The sequence below is a fragment of the Carettochelys insculpta genome, chromosome 1 (genome assembly GCF_033958435.1).
Source record: "Carettochelys insculpta isolate YL-2023 chromosome 1, ASM3395843v1, whole genome shotgun sequence".
NCBI lineage: Eukaryota > Metazoa > Chordata > Testudines > Carettochelyidae > Carettochelys > Carettochelys insculpta.
The window spans coordinates 173,500,672-173,517,406 of record NC_134137.1 but is presented as its reverse complement, the minus strand read 5'-3'; the positions used below and the strand labels follow the sequence as shown (position 1 = coordinate 173,517,406).

The following is a 16,735-nucleotide window of genomic DNA, read 5'->3' as shown; positions in this document are numbered from 1 at the left end:
CATCGGGAGGCTGCTAACAGGTGAGAAACAAATCTTTAAGAAAGACAAAAATAACTTACTTTGTAGGTAATTAATTCAGGTTGGCATAGTAGTCCGCTTATGTTTACAAAAGACATGGGTAAGAAAGATGAAGTCAGAAAGGTAATAAGAGGTAAAAGCAAAAATAATAATGAAAGACAGTACAAATTTTGAATCATTCAGAAAAAAATCCTTCAAGTACAATGTCAAGTAAGACACTTGGCAAATGCTTCCCTTGTAAAATGAATGCAGATGTGAGTTTTTAAAACAACAGCAACATCTTGTCTTAGTATAGTGTAGTGGGGGGCAGACGAAGAAAGAAAAGACAGGTTACTCACCGTAGTAACGGTGGTTCTTCGAGATGTGTCCCCGTGGGTGCTCCACAATAGGTGTTGGGCTCGCCCGGTGCCACAGATCGGATCTTCCAAGCAGTTTCTGCCAGAACGCGCATGCGCCGGCGCGCGCTGCTCCCTTGCGCGCTCCTGGCCACGTGCGCGATCCGGTCCCCGCCAGTTCCTTGACCAACCGCCTCGGATGCTCCTGCAAAACACGAACAGAGATCCGAAGCGGGGAGGATAGGCGGGTAGTGGAGCACCCACGGGGACACATCTCGAAGAACCACCGTTACTACGGTGAGTAACTTTTCTTTCTTCTTCGAGTGTCCCCGTGGGTGCTCCACAATAGGTGACTACCCAGCAGTAACCCAAGATAGGAGGTGGGTAATCGGATTATGTGCAGCTTGTCCCCGAGAAGACCGCTGTCGAGAGATGGGTATCCTCTTGGAATACCCTGTGAAGGGTGTAATGTTTGGCGAAGGTGTCATAGGATGACCAGGTCGCCGCTCTGCAAATGTCTTTTAGCGCAACGCCATTGAAAAAGGCTGTTGATGCCGCCACCGCCCTAGTGGAATGAGCCCTGGGAGTGGCCAATAAAGGAGTCTTTTTGAGTTCGTAGCACATTTTTATGCAGGATACGATGTGCTTCGAGATTCTCTGCGAAGAGAGACCTTCTCCTTTCGATTTGGGAGCGAGAGAGACTAGGAGCCTATCCGTTTTCCGGAAGGACTTGGTCCTCTCTACATAGAAGGCTAGCGCCCTCCTCACGTCCAGGAGGTGTAGGCGCGCCTCTTTGTTAGAGTTATGAGGCTTTGGATAAAACGAGGGTAAAACAATAGGTTCGTTAATGTGAAACTCAGAAGAAACCTTGGGAACAAAGGCTGGATGCAGCCACATGGTTACCGCCTCCTTGGAAAAAACAGTGCAGGGTGGCGTTGCCATAACTGCCGCAAGCTCGCTCATCCTGCGAGCTGACGTAATTGCGAGAAGAAAGGTTGTCTTTATCGTAAGGAGGCAGAGGGAAACCGTGGCCAAGGGCTCGAACGGTGGTCCCGTTAGCGCGTTAAGCACCAGGTCCAAGTTCCACGAAGGTGGAAGCGGTTTCCGAGGGGGGTATAGGTTTACCAACCCTCTGAGGAACCTGGTAACCATGGGATGGGTGAACACCGTGTGCCCTTCCTCCTCGTGTCTGAAAGCCGAAATGGCGGCAAGGTGGACCTTTAACGAGGATAGTGAGAGTCCTCCTCTCTTGAGGTCCAGTAAATACTCTAATATTACAGGTATAGGCACCGAAAGTGGGGCCAGCTGTTTGGTAGAACACCAAGCCGTGAAGCGAGTCCATTTCTGCTTGTAGGTCTTCCTGGTGGAAGTCCTCCTGCTACTTTCTAGGACTTGCTGCACTTCCTCTGTGCATGTGCTCTCTAGGGAGCTGAGCCATGGATTAACCACGCTTGTAGTCGCAGGCCTTGGGGGTGCGGATGCACTATGGACCCCTGGGCTTGCGTAAGCAGATCCGGCGCCACCGGAAGAGGCATCGGTGGACGGTCCGACATGCGCAGGAGTAGGGGGAAGCATTGCTGTCGATCCCACGTTGGGACTATCAGGATCATTCGGGCTCCTTCCCTCCTGGCTTTCTGCAAGACTTTGTGGATCAGCACTGTGGGAGGAAAAGCGTAAAGCAGGGGGCCCCTCCACAAGATTGCAAACGCGTCCCCCAGGGACCCCCATCCCAGTCCTGCCCTGGAGCAGAATCGTGGGCACTTCTTGTTGTGTTGAGTGGCAAACAGGTCTATCTGGGGAAAACCCCATGCGTGGAAAATCGGTCGTAGCAGATCGGGACGGATCTGCCACTCGTGCATGAGTGCAAAACGCCTGCTCAGCTGGTCTGCCTTCACATTGTGAGCGCCTGGTAAGTACGAGGCTTTCAAGATTATATTGTTGGTGATGCACCAGTTCCATAACCGGACTGCTTCCGCACATAAGGCACGGGACCGACCTCCTCCTTGCCGGTTTATATAAAACATGGTGGAGGTATTGTCTGTACTGATCCCGACGACTTTGCCTTGTATATGGTCTCGAAAGTGTCTGCAGGTGTTGAACACTGCTCTGAGCTCCAGTATATTTATGTGCAGTGACTGTTCCTTGGAGGACCACAGCCCTTGAGTCACCTCTTCGCCCATGTGTGCTCTCCACCCTATGAGGGAGGCATCTGTAGTAAGAAAAACCGATATTTGTGGTTGGTGGAAGGGTACCCCTGTTAGCATGTTCTTGGGGTTTACCCACCATTGCAGGGATTTGCGCACCTCTGTTGTGGGCGACACCACCCTGTGAACGGTGTGTGCTGCCGGTTTGTATACGCTCGCCAGCCAGTGCTGCATGCTGCGCATGTGTAACCTGGCGTTCTGTACTACGAACATCGCCGCTGCCATGTGGCGCAGCAGCTGTAAGCACGTCAGGACCGGCACCGTAGGGCTGAAGGTGATGACCTGCACGAGGGAGCCGATGGCCCGAAAGCGAGTCTCTGGTAGATATACTCTCGCTGTAATAGAATTTATGCGTGCCCCTATGAACTCTATGTCCTGTGTGGGGTCTATCTTTGATTTTGCCAGATTGATAACCAGGCCGAGCGAAGAGAACGTGCCTGCTGTGACGCATATCATGCGTAGTACTTCCTCCTTCGAGGCCCCTTTGAGTAGGCAGTCGTCCGGATACGGGAATATAAATACCCACTGTCTGTGCAGGTGGGCTGACACCACTGCCAAGGTCTTGGTGAAGACTCTGGGGGCCGAGGAGAGGCCAAACGGTAGGACCTTGTATTGAAAATGTTCTTTGCCTACCATGAACCGGAGGAATCGCTGGTGAGCCGGATGGATAGTTATGTGAAAATATGCGTCTTGTAAATCGAGGGCTGCGAACCAATCTCCATCATCCAGTGCCGTAAGGATGGAGGCGATTGTGATCATCCGAAAGCGTTGCTTGCGCACGTACCGGTTGAGGCCTCGAAGATCTAAGATGGGCCTCCAGCCTCCTGTCTTTTTCTCCGTGAGGAAGTACCTCGAGTAGAACCCTTTTCCTTGCAGTTGCTCCGGCACTCTTTCCACTGCCCCTATGAGCATGAGATGGTCTACCTCCTGCTTGAGCCTCGCTACATGGGAGGCCTCCTGGAGGTGGGGCCTGGGTGGAGGTCGTGGCGGTGGGAGCGACTGGAAGGGGATGGCGTACCCCGTGGCTATGATCTCCAGCACCCATTTGTCTGTGGTGATCCTTTGCCACTGGTCGTAGAATGGTCGGAGGCGATGGTGGAATAGCCGCTTCGGATGACCTTGTGCGATGGTAGTGATGGCGCAGCCCTGGATCTGTGTGTCAAACTTGTGGCCTTTGGCCCTGACCCGAGGACACACGGCTCTGTTGTGAACGTCGCCTGGGAGTTCTGTACTGCTGGTGCTGTTGATGTCGCCCTTGCTCGTAACCCCTGTGGTACTGGGGACGCTGTTGCTGGTACTGGTACCGTCTTTGTTGAGGGTAGTACTTTTTCTTTCTCTATGGAGCGGTGTAAATCCCCAGGGTCCTAAGTGTGGCTCTTGAATCTTTACTAGAATGAAGGACCGAGTCAGTTGATTCAGCAAACAGCTTCTGCGAGTCGAAGTGAAGATCGACTATCTTTGCCTGCAGATCCCTCGGTATACCCGAAGTCTGGAGCCAGGACTCCCTTCGCATCACCACTGCCGTAGCTGTGGAGCGTGCTGCTGTGTCCGCAACATCCAGGGCGATCTGAACTCCCGTCCTTGAGGCCGCGTAGCCTTCTTGCACGATGGCCTTGAGCACCGGTTTCTTGTCCTCTGGAAGCGAGTCCATGAGGGAGGTTAACCTAGTGTAGTTGTCGAAATTATGGTTCGCTAAATGCGCTGCGTAATTTGCCATTCGCAACAGTAGAGTGGAGGAGGAGTAGACCTTTCTGCCGAACAGCTCTAGCTTCTTGGCATCTTTGTCTGTTCCCCCTGTCCTGAATTGAGATGTCTTTGATCTTTGTTGCGACGACTCCACCACCAAGGAATTTGGCTGTGGGTGGCTGAACAGGAACTCCATGCCCTTCGCCGGCACAAAGTATTTCTTATCCGCTCTCTTGTGGACAGGCGGAATAGTCGCAGGGGTCTGCCATATCGTAGTGGCGGACTCCAAGATTGCTTCATCAAGCGGTATTGCTATTTTGGAGGAGGCCGGAGGTCTCAGATTTTTGAGGAGCTTATGGTGTTTCTCTTGCACCTCTGCTGTCTGGATGCCTTGCATGAAGGCCACCCTCTTAAACAGCTCTTGAAACTGTTTGAGATTGTCCAGAGGATGGATGTCCCCCGGGGCCGTAGCCTCGTCCGGGGAGGAGAGCGAGGAACCGCTGGGGTACGCCTCTCTGGACCCTTCCAGTTCCTGTTGATGATGGTACACCCTCTCGCTAGAGGCTTGCGAGGAAAAATCTCGGGGTTCCATAACCAGTCCCCCCTCAGATACTTGAGTCTCTGTCCCCGGTCGCGATTGCCCTCGGGGATACGAGATCGTCTGTGGGGATCTGTCCCTGGTAGATTGCCGGTGGTGTCTATGCCCCGCGTGATAGGGGCGACCATGGCAGTATAGGCACTGTTCTTGGGAAGGTGACCTAGACCACTCCCTTGGTGCATATCCTCTGCGTCTGGGGGAACGAGATCGTCGAGAGATCTGGGACACTGGAGAGAGCGATTTTGGATAGTATTCCAGCGGCTCAAACCCCAGGAAGGGTGAAGGTGGTCCCAGCCAGGGCGAGGCTGGTTGTAAAAATGGAGACGGGGGCTCCGGGTAGGCTAGGGGGGACCCCTGCCTTCTGGTTGGAGTCTGCAGCATAAGCGGAGGACTGAAAGAAAGCAACTCCGCAGCCCTGTCTGGAGAGGGGCTGCGGTGCCTCGTTTTGTGTGCAGCCTTCCCCCTCCCTTGAGGAGGTAACTCCGCCCCCTGGCATGTAGGGGATCTCTGCCCCATCCGTGCCGTGCTCGGCACGCTCATGGGTGGTGCCGCACGGGCAGTGTCCTCCGGTGCCTGCAGGCTGCGTGCCTGCACGCTCTGCACCGCCGGTTCCCCGGGGGTCGGTGCCGCCGGTACCGGCACTTGTTTAGCCGCCGCCCTGCCTGCGGTGTGGGGCGGCTGTTTGATTATCGGAGGCTGAGCCGCTTCCACGTGGCTCTCCGTGCCGCCGCCGATCAGCTGTTGCTGCGGCTGGGGGCTGCGCGCTCCTCCCGTCCCGCTCGCTGTTGCTGCCGGCAGGGATCGGGCTGGGGAGGCTTTCCTCCGTTTTTACGCTGATGGGGTGAGGGAGGCGGCTTTCCTTTTATGGGCCCCGGAGGGTCCCTCCTGCTGCGGCTGCTCTGGCATGTCTGGCTGGAGGGCCTTGTCGAAGAGCAGCATTTTAAGCCCCATCTCCCTGTCCTTCCTTGCTCTGGCTGTTAGTTTTGCACAGAAGGAGCATTTCTGCGTGACATGGGACTCCCCCAGGCACCTTATGCATAGACTGTGCCCATCAGACGCTGGCATTGCCTCTCGGCAGGACTCACATTTCTTAAATCCTGAAGAGGACATTGTTGGTGAGTCTTTCAGTTGTTAACGGGTACTTAGCACCTTCTCTGTGCTGTTTTTCCCCTTCTCCGATGGCCTGCCACGGCAGGAGGGCTGATGGCCTAGGCTCCTGGCCTCCGGTGTTCCGCTTGTTACTGGGACTGGACTGAATGCCGTCCCGCTTGTTGTTTTTTTTTTTTTTTTGGAAAATAACAACTGGCTAACTTGCAGTAGCCTAAGAACTTGAAAACTTTAAAGAAAAAACAGTTAAAACCATTGAATACGCTAACTTGGCCTTAGCCTAGTTCGGATTCCGTCTGCCGCCGACGGCGGTTAAGAGGAACTGGCGGGGACCGGATCGCGCATGTGGCCAGGAGCGCGCAAGGGAGCGGCACGCGCCGGCGCATGTGCGGTCCGGCAGAAACTGCTTGGAAGATCCGATCTGCGGCGCTGGGCGAGCCCAACACCTATTGTGGAGCACCCACGGGGACACTCGAAGAAGAAGAAATATTCCTGACTAACTCCACAAAAGCCACCATGCTGTCAGAGAGCACAACATACAAGAGCCCACAGTTAAACTATGAATTTCTTTTCTCTGACAGGCTTTTGCACAGAACACCACAGTGCTATTTCTGGAGTACGACACAAAAATCCTCACAATGTATAAGAATCTGACACTTGACGTATTGGGATTTTTTGCACGCTTGTATTCATTTGAGCACAGACTGCTTCTACTGAAGAGTTCTGAGATGGTGAACTCTATTGTGTTAAATATAGAAAAGCGCAGCATTTAAATCTGAGTACAGACTGTACAAAGAAAAGAGTATATGTTTAATACAAGTGCATTTAAAAAAACAACCACCTCCCCACCCGAACTGCCACTCAAATACAAGATTGTGTTTTGAAGGTAAATTGTGAAATTGAGTTCAGAAGCTTAGTGACAGTGCACCCAGGAATAACACAGCATTTCCTAACTTTTCAGGTCTCAAAGTGTGGGACAGTGAAGCCTAGGTACAACCAGCCCTCTATAAAACAGTTCTTCATGTCCATCTTACAGACATATTTGCCAAACTGCTCAGTCACCTTGACAGCTTCAGGTAAGGTGCTAACATTAAATGACTGCCAGGAAAGAGAAGATAGGAAGATCAGGAGGAATACTTAGCAGTATAACTTTAGCCACAGTATAATTTTGATGGCTGAGATTATGAACTTAAAGCAAGGGAGAGTTCAAGATTTTGGGTGGGGTTTTCAGTAATACTCATGAAGGCCATAAAAAGGTAAGGAGAGGATTTGAGGGGGATGGGATGCAGCTACTGGACAATGCCCTTCAGACTCGCCTCTACCCAAAACTAGCAAGAGGCAAGTGGGTGGGAGTGGAGTCCACTGAACAGAGTGTCCCCAGCTCATCTTGTAGCTGGTTTCTTTCAGGTTCAAAATCCCATCACTCACAGAACAGAAGCAGCAGGACTCAAATTTGTCTACCAGGTTAGCGTGGTGGCAGGGGAAAGAAAATCTGATGAGCCAGAAGGCACAAGAAGTGCCCTGGTCTCTAGCAGCCTGCAAGCGCATTAACACAAGCATCAGTGATGATAACAAAACAATGTGTCCCTTATTTAAAAGAAAACATTCTCTTTTGTGAACACTTGTATTATTGAGAAAGGCCAGAGGGGAGAGGGACAAAGTGTTCAATGGGGAGTTCAATATTCACAAAGAGGAACAAGTTAATTAGGGATACAAATATCCTTTCATGGGGGAGGAATGGGAAGGTGGTGCGCTGAGGGGCTGGTGCAGGGGATTTGTGGATTGGTATCGTTCTCTCTCTTTATTTAAGCCCCCACTACTCTTGATATTCATTTGCCAGAAAGAATGTGCATCACTGAATCTGCAGTTTGGTCACTGATCTCTTCAGAGAAGCCAGATGACTGAATCGATTTGGAGTGATTTACACTTTTGCTCTTGGAACAAGTAATTCCATACTGGGATGGATTGGTATAGCACGTGGAAGCCTGTACTGTATTTTTTGTGGTTAGCTAGAGGATTTTGTTCTTCAGGGCCATCAGTCTGGCACCTTTCACCAGCACCAAGCCCACTTGGGGCAAGGGGGAGTGGGGGGAAGGTGAGAATGGAAAAGAATCACACAATAGTATTGCTTGACAAAGAGACTGAAGTTTAGCTACAGGAATCAGTGCTTTGACACAATACCGGGTAAGTGTCAAGAGAGATCACATACCTTTAGATTTTTTTACAATCCCAGATTCTGAGACACTTAATGAACTCCCGGACGTCTCTTCACAGTTCTGGTCAGAAAGTGCATTGCTGTTCCATTGTTGGCTGCTGTTGTTCAAGTCCCACGCATTATGGCTATCTTCCTGTGGGTCAGTGGTAGGCAATGTTTGTGAAGCAGCTAACAGTACATTTTTAATGGAGGGAACATCTGTGGTAGACTCCCCAACAGTGGAAGGGCCTTCTTTACATGAGCCATCCATGGCTGCTGCATAGTCCATCATCAGTGTGGCTTCACTGTCCTGAGATAAGGAGGTCTGCCACAGTGAAAGAGAGAAAAAAAATGAACACTGATTATTTGCCAGACAAACCAACCTCCATCCTAAAGGCTTAGTTATTATTTGCACCCTGTTTGCACTGCTCAGATACTGCCAGATGTTTGATTTAAACAGAATACATTAAAAAAGGGTTTAAGACTTTATGGTGGGTGGCAAAGGCACCCTTAGGAAAATCAGCTGACTGCAGGACTATGCAGTGGCATCCCCCCCAGCTCTTTTCAGACAGTTTCAATGTTGCTGCTCCCATCTTTCACTCCAACACAGCACAGGGCAGGCAGAAAGGGCTACATCAGCTTGCACTGCTTCTCCTCAGCATCCTTCTGCTGTGAAAAATTACAAACACCTGCAGTAAATTTCACTGCGCTGCAGGCTTGAAAAAATGAGAAGTGGCAGAGGTCTGGGAACTACTCAGCAGGGAGAACAAAGGATGGGGTGTGGGAGAGAGGAACAAGAAGATATTTGAGGATTCAGAACTTAAAGAGCCTCTTATCTTTTCCAATGGCCAGAGAGGGTGGCGGGATATTTAAAAATAGAACCTGAGTCCCTCCTACATGGAGGTCAGTCTGGAAGATGAAGCCCCCATGCCCACTCTAGGGACTGTCCCTGGTAGGAGTTCCAACATGGTCTCCTTGTCTTGCTGCTTGAGTTCTCACCAGGCTGTTGGGCCAGGACAGGTCCTCCCCAACTCCTAGCCACAGCCCCAGCTCCAACATAAGGGTCTCTACCTTGTAAGGTTTGTCATCTGGCTAAAATGTGCCTGATAAATTCTCTGCTTTTAGGCTTAGCTTGCAACATGAACTGCTGAAGCAATAAGGGTATAAAACACAGCTGCTGCTGACAGAATTGCCAAATGGAAGAGAGCAAAGTGCATGTTTACGGATCATTATCAGCCATGCGAAGAGACTTTTCAGTGCTGGGCACTGAATACAGAGGTGGTTTTGAACTCTACCTTGGACACCCCCGATATGATCATAGTGCTCTTCTTTCTTGGCGATTTCAGTTTCTGCTTTGCAGACTCACTTAGCTGTCGAATGGCTGCTTCAGCAACGGGGTCAGCGCCGTTCAACACCAGCAGCTCTGAAAAGAACGGAAAGTGCTTTCAGACTGAAACTAAAGGTTCAATTGCAGAACAAAGCACAAGAGCAGGAAGAGGAAAACTGTCTGAATTTTAAATGCAAAAATACGGAGGTCAGTGGAAATCAGGTCACACCAAATGAACCAAGTATAAGCCAGAGGTAGAGCTGGAGCAAATGGCTCGGCTGTAGACAGGGACCAAAGTTGGAGCAGGGCTGCCCCGGCCCCATGCACCACCCAAAGGTTCCTCTACTTGCCCCTGAGGGCAAGTACCCATAGTATGAGGACCCCTGACCTAGACCAGCCCAGACTGGCTTTTGTCTAAGCAGCTCTTAAAAATCTCCAATGATAGCGATTCCACAACCTCCCTAGGCACTTAATTCCAGTGTCTGACCACCCTGTCAGTTAGGAAGTTTTTCCTGATGCCCAACCTAAACCTTCCTTGCTGCAATTTAAGCCCATTGCTCCTTGTCCTATCTTCAGAGTTTAAGCAGGACAATTTTTCTCCCTCCTCCTTATAACACCTTTTTAGGTGCTTGAAAGTTGTTATCATGTCCCCTCTAGATTTTCTCCTTCCCAGACTAAACAAACCCAAGTATTTCACTCTTCTCTCCCAGATCATCTTTTCTAGATCATTAATCATTTTGGTTGCTCTTCTATGGACTTCTTCCAGGTTGTTCATATCTTTCCTGAAATGTGACACCCTGAACTAATCAAAATACTCCATTTAAGGCTAATCAGTGCAGAGTAGAGTGGAAGATTTACTTCTCGTGTCTTGTTCACAACACTCTTGTGAACATAGCCCAGATTGATGATTGTTTTTTCTGTGACAGTATAACACTGGTGAATCATTTGTTTTGTGATTCACTAGGACCTCCAGATCCCTTTGTGTAGCACTCCTTCCTTGGCAATCCTTTCCCGTTTTGTATGCACGAAACTGACTGAGACTCCCATCAGCCAAAACACCTATAACCCCTCTCTGGATAGTATCATCCACCAACTATATTAGTGTACTCTTTATTCCATCATCTAACTCATTGATGAAGATACTGAACAGAACCACCTCAGAACTGATCCCTTCAAGCAATGTTCCCTGTAATTGTTTGCATCCACGCACAGAATGATTTATGTGACGTGCACCAATGTCAGGGTAACATGCAGGTGTGCCACCAGTACATACAAAAGATCTAGCTATAATATATATTTTTAGAAGATTACCACAGGGATTATTACTCCAGCCAGGACAGATTTGGCATTTTTAGAACTCACAGCCCAAAGAAATAAATACACATTTTAAGAGAGAAGTGCAATTATGTAATGCACATACTGGTCAAAAAACTAAAATAACAGCACTTTGAAAGAATAAAATTACAGAGAATGTATGTGCACTGCCAGTAGCACCAAGAAGTAACAACAAACACCACAACAAGTGCGTGTTGGGCAGGGGTGTGTGCGCATCTGAGAGTGTGTGCACACACTTGCTGGCTTCAGGGGAAGTCTATGAGCTACTGTATACTGCCTCTTTAAAGGCACTTAGGAGAAGGCTCAGAGTACAGCAGCCCTGTCTCCCCTGACATCACAGCAACCTGCCCACACAGCCAGCAGGAGGGTCCTGGAAGCAGCTGTCCATGGGCTCCAAAGCAGAGGGCAGGAGCAATGAAGCTGCAGAGCAGTGGGGAGAGGAATGCCTGACCACACACTGCTGTGGACAAAACTGCTAAAATCAAGCACGTGGCCTTGATGTACGTCTGGCCGGCCACATGACCACACAACAGCGTGAACACACCCTGCAGGACCCCACTCAATATGGCTTTCTAGCTTAAATGTGAACCAAAGATAACTATTCTCTGGAGATGGTTTTCCAACCAGTTTTGCACCCACCTTATGGTAGCTAGGTTGTATTTCCCTACTTTGTTAATGAGAAGGTCACGCAAGACTGCATGAGAAGCCTTACTCAAGTCAAGCTGTATTGTATTTACTGTATTGACTGTAAAGTAACCTGCATGAACTCCAGTTCCTGCATTAATGACAACAGCCAAATATGGATCTTTGTCCCTGGGCCAGGAGATTGTCATCTTCCAGCAAGCTCTTTGTTTGAAGAGCTGTGTGAATTGACTCCAGAGGGTGTGTGGTGGGCTCTCATCTCTACCACAAGGGAAACAGTAAACTCCACTGCATGTGCCATTTAAAGCTAGACTGGATGACACAATGAGTTTTGATAATTATTAATTTCCATGATACAAAAAGGGAGTGATGTTGACTGGGCCACAAAGATAATGGATAAAGGAACTTTTTTTTTTTAAAGTTCATCCGAACTATTTTCAGATTGTACAAAGACACGCACAAAACCACAGAAATAAGAAAATTCAAAATATGGAGGGGGAAAAAAGAGTGTGTGTATTTACATCCACCTGAAGGATGTGGATCTGTATTTATATATATTAAAAATCACATGTAACCACATGCCACAAGTAAATTCAAGAGCAACAGTTTTACTGCCACCTACTATTTTAAACATACTTCATCTTCTATCCACTGAGTAGTTTACAAAAGGGAGAGAAGCAGGTACAGTGAGGGGACATGAGTTGATTACGGTCACAAACTGAGCCAGAGGCAGAGCTAGAAGAGAACCTAGGCTTCCGATTTCCCTGGGCTTTTTCTTCCTCTGCATTAGACACCAGGAGGACGCAGCAGTGGTCCCATTCACATGGGGCTTTTGTGAAGTGTTCCCTCGGGTGGAAGAAGTTTGAGCATTATGCACTAGGGAGTCTTTGAGCCTTCCTAACAAGATGGATTTGTACAAAAGAGAGCTTGAGTAGATCAGGAGTGCTGCCAACGCAGTGGCTTCCCTTCTCTCCTAATAGAACAGCTCCTTGACAGATTTTCAAGGAGTTAGGAATTAGTTACATGCAGACTTCTATACTCACAGTAATATTTTCTAACATCAACACTATAATACCTGCCAGAAGGCACAGATCCTACTGTTAATGTAATGTCTTAAGATACTCTCTTGTGTAGCAGAGAAAAAAGGATATAGATACAGACTTTTAGAGGTTTCTCTCTCACCTGTATCCGAAGAGGATAACACTTTGCTGACTGGAGCATTCTGACAATGGATTGCTTGAACTGAGAAATCCTTTTCAATCATCTTCACTTTAACAGGAGTTTTCACAGGAGAATCTGAGAAGCAAGTTTCTCATTTATTATCTTTCACCTAGGTACTCTGGTGATAGGTATTTTAGAAATGTATACAACACTGATACAAATTAGCATTTGAGCAAAAGTTCTATTACTGGCAAATGTCAAAGCTTCAGTCTTAAAATGAGCTCAATTTCCTGTTTATAATTTTGATTTAAAACATTCTGGGCAAAAAAACCCACTTAAATAAAACTAAAAGAAAATTTAGGCAATAGATTGAAGACTTTATCTACATTTACACACACACACACACACACACACACACACACGGGTTTTACTGACACACCTATCACAGAAGGGCTAACAGGAGTTACAACAAGGCAGAATCTAGACCAGGGACGTGCAAAGTGGCAGGTGGGGGATGTGTGAAATTGCATAAGGGGGATACGACGTGATCGGTTGTTGGGTCCCAGGCTCATCCATCGCATTAAAAAGGTTGAAATACATGACTGTTTTAATGTACATGTATTCACATTTGTATATTGATTAATAAAGTTTTTATGTTCTGTTCTCCAGACTTATTTTCTTACCCTTGCTGAAAGGGTTTTTTCATATGAACATAAATGAATTTTCCATCAGTTTGGATAACATCAGATGGGTTGGGGGGCCCTGCTAATTGCAGGAGCCTTTCAAAAAGTTTGCTCATTCCTGCTCTAGATCATCACTGTGCAAACTTCCTCAGACACCACCACCAATCTGCTTTAGAGACAGTTACAGTGATCAGAGTCAGAAAGACCCAGTTAGGTTTGTAATAAACCCAGGCTCTGGCAATCTCATCAATTTGTACAGAAGCATCGTAATGTGGGCAGACAACCCTCCGAAGCCAAAAACTCTTTTCCATTGTGATCTGAGCCAAAAAGCCTAATATGATAAATAGTAACAGATATACTATCAAAACAAAAAGCAGTCAAGTACCACTTTAAAGACTAACAAAATAATTTATTAGGTGAGCTTTCGTGGGACAGACCCACTTCTTCAGACCATAGCCAGACCAGACCAGACTCAATATTTAAGGCACAGAGAACTCTCTGTCTCATGAAAGCTCACCTAATAAATTATTTTGTTAGTCTTTAAAATGCTACTTGACTGCTTTTTGTTTTGATAGTATATAGACTAGTACGGATCCCCTTCTGTTACTTTTTATCATATTAGGCTTTTTGCCTAATATGGGACCCAGAACTGTCTGGCCTGGGACCCAGAACTCTCTGTGCCTTAAATATTGAGTCTGTTCTGGTCTGGCTATGGTCTGAAGAAGTGGGTCTGTCCCACGAAAGCTCACCTAATAAATTATTTTGTTAGTCTTTAAAGTGCTACTTGACTGCTTTTTTGTTTTAATATGATAAAGTGTTGGTTCACATTAGAGAGAGTTCTTAGAGCAACAGTAGCTAGGACAAGTGACTCAGGGAACTCTGGGTAAAAACTTGCAGAGTCCACAGATAGCGAATAAGGTGTTACAGGGATTCCTCTGTGCTGAGAATCTGCATAATAGTGCACCTATAATGGTATGCAAAGTCTCTACCAGGAACCCCCTGGTCGTCATAATCATTGAGAAATGTATGCGTAGACAGTATTTAAAGGAGTTGTGTGTCTGCACTGAAATTAAGTTTAAGATCTTGGAGTTAAGAGAGGTCACCAGGAAATGACATGCCTCAGAGACATTCCTTTCAGGCAGGAGGTAATTAACACTTATCTCCCTGTCTGGCTTATTACGTATTTTATGCCTCATGCTGTAAGGCTGTTTGCAGACTCAGCCCAAGGGAACCTGAGAGACTGTGAAATTGGCACGAGATGAACTCTACAGGAAGTGTAGGAAATCTACAGGAGGAAACAAACACAAGGTGGTGAGCTGTTTGTAGATAAAGACAGACTATTGGTCTGGTATATCTTGGGCGACATCCATATTTACATACATACATCACTAACAACAAGCAGTTCTGTGCTACCTTAGAGACTAAAGCAGTAGAGGACCATTAATGACTAGACCTACTAGTGACTAGTAAACCACCCCTTCCCACCCCCCACCCCGCCCCACCACACACACACAGAGCTGTATAAATCTTGGATATTCTGTTTTTCCTTTCCATTTTTCACCATAGAAGTGGGTTTTACCCATGGAAGCTCACAACCTAATAAATGTGTTAGTCTTTAAGGTGCTATAGGTCTGCTTGTTATTTGTGAAACTAGAGACTATTGCAGAATAACACCCCTCTGAGACTTATGTGAGTACAACTAGCGTGCTCAGAAATGTGAAAAAATCCACACCACTGAGCAATGTAGTTATACTGATCTATAGAGACTAGGCTGATAGGAGAGCTTCTTTTGCTGAAACAGCTATAGTCTCTTACAGAGGTAGATTAACGACACTTACAGGAGATCTATAAGATGTGTAGTAGCGCCTTCATTAAAATGCTACAGTAGCGTCCTGTATGTAAAGACGAATCCTTGGAGTACAAAAAAAAAAACAGACTCCTTCAGCTACAGGGCAACTGACAGCATGCATGTCTCATGAAAGAAGAGTCAAAGGCTGTCTGGCTGTTGAGCACTGCAGGGACTGTGAGTGAGCAATACTTTATTAGACATGAGAACATTTTGTTAAATACAGGTTGTGAGCTTATTTCCAATACTTCTACCTGCTACTCCGTGAAGCACCATGCTTTCTTAGGAAGCTTAGATCTGATCTCAGTATTGTATATTTGGTGAGCGGCAATCTAAGGCAGAACTGGTAAGCTGACATATACTGCTCTGTTGGGATCAACAGACTGGTGTGTACCACCAGTGGACCAAGGGCAGAATGGCTGGCTGCTCCATGGAGATGCTGAAGATTCAGGAATTGGATTGTGCCTGCTGCTAACCAGCTGAGTACCAGCACTATGGACGTTAATGATCAGCCAGTTAATCGGTAAGCCTCACTCTAAATGGATGAGGCTTACCAGTTATGATTAACCAGTTGGGGCTGAAACAGCCCCCTGACTGCCACGAACAGGCGGTTGCTACAGCACTGTGGGAATGCGGCAGGTCGGAGACGCTCTAGTGTGGCCGGAGTAGCCGCCATCCATGGGGGGCAGGGGGAGGATGAGCTGCTGGGGAAACTGCTCCAGCCCAGGTGGGCTGGAGCGGCCCCTCCCGCTGAAGACTGGGACTTGTTCCCAGCCTGGCTGGAGAACACCGGTCCCATTTCACTGGGGTCTGGGGCTGCTTCGGCCTGATTGGAGCATCCCTGCCCACGCCACAGGAACCAGGCTGGAGCATGCCTAGGCCAGGCCACTGCGGATGGGGGAGCTGGTCCAGCCATGCTGCATTACCTCCACCCATGCTGGTGCCGCAAGTAGGGATGCTCCAACTGGGCTGGAGTAGTCCCTGTCCACAGCGGGGCTGCCCGCCCACCCATTTAATCAGTTAATGGGTTAAACCTAGCATTTAACCTGTTAACTCACTGAACAGGGTTTTGCATCCCTAACCAGCAGTGCCCGTGAGACCTGAAGAGGAAGGCTTGTGGTGCCTATGCCCAGCAGAATTAGGAAGTTGACCCTCAGATGACACAAAACTGGTTTCTTCATCCTAACGGCTGGTGATGGCCACCTTAACAAGGGTGTAAACACCCCAAATACAATGGAACATCTCCACTATCCCACTCTGAAGAGACGTGCATTTTCAAGGAGAGTACTAAACACACACAAAAACCCAACCTCACCAAAGAAACACACCGAACAGTCACACTACCAAGCACAGGAAGCAAGTAGTCCCTTACCTTACGTACCAAGAGGATGTCTGCTCTCTCTCTGAAGTCACTGACACGACTTCTGTTGACTTCTTGGTGGGGGCAGGACCCAGCTTCATGCCAAAGATACTTTATACAAAGTAACCAAGACCACACCGACCTACCCATTAAACACTGATCAACCAAACAATCCCCCTCCTCGTCCAATAGATCTAGACAATATCCCTTTTTCTTCTCCCATTCCACACCTGTAGTAT

At 48.0% G+C, this 16,735-nt stretch overlaps 1 protein-coding gene across 7 annotated transcripts in view; it reads right to left on the bottom strand.

Annotated features, from left to right (window-relative positions):
* The window catches only part of C2CD2 (C2 calcium dependent domain containing 2), a 60,590-nt gene that overhangs the window by 8,676 nt on the left and 35,179 nt on the right, over positions 1-16,735 (bottom strand). For all 7 annotated transcript variants that reach the window (XR_012645805.1, XR_012645804.1, XR_012645800.1 and 4 more), the window contains exons 11-13: positions 12,629-12,742; positions 9,438-9,565; positions 8,158-8,467 (exon numbers count right to left, since the gene is read on the bottom strand). Coding sequence is in view for 3 of the 7 variants with exons in the window: in XM_074995732.1 (XP_074851833.1) it covers positions 8,158-8,467; positions 9,438-9,565; positions 12,629-12,742 (552 nt within the window). In the remaining 4 variants the exon portion in view is untranslated. The remainder of the gene's footprint in view (positions 1-8,157; positions 8,468-9,437; positions 9,566-12,628; positions 12,743-16,735) is intronic.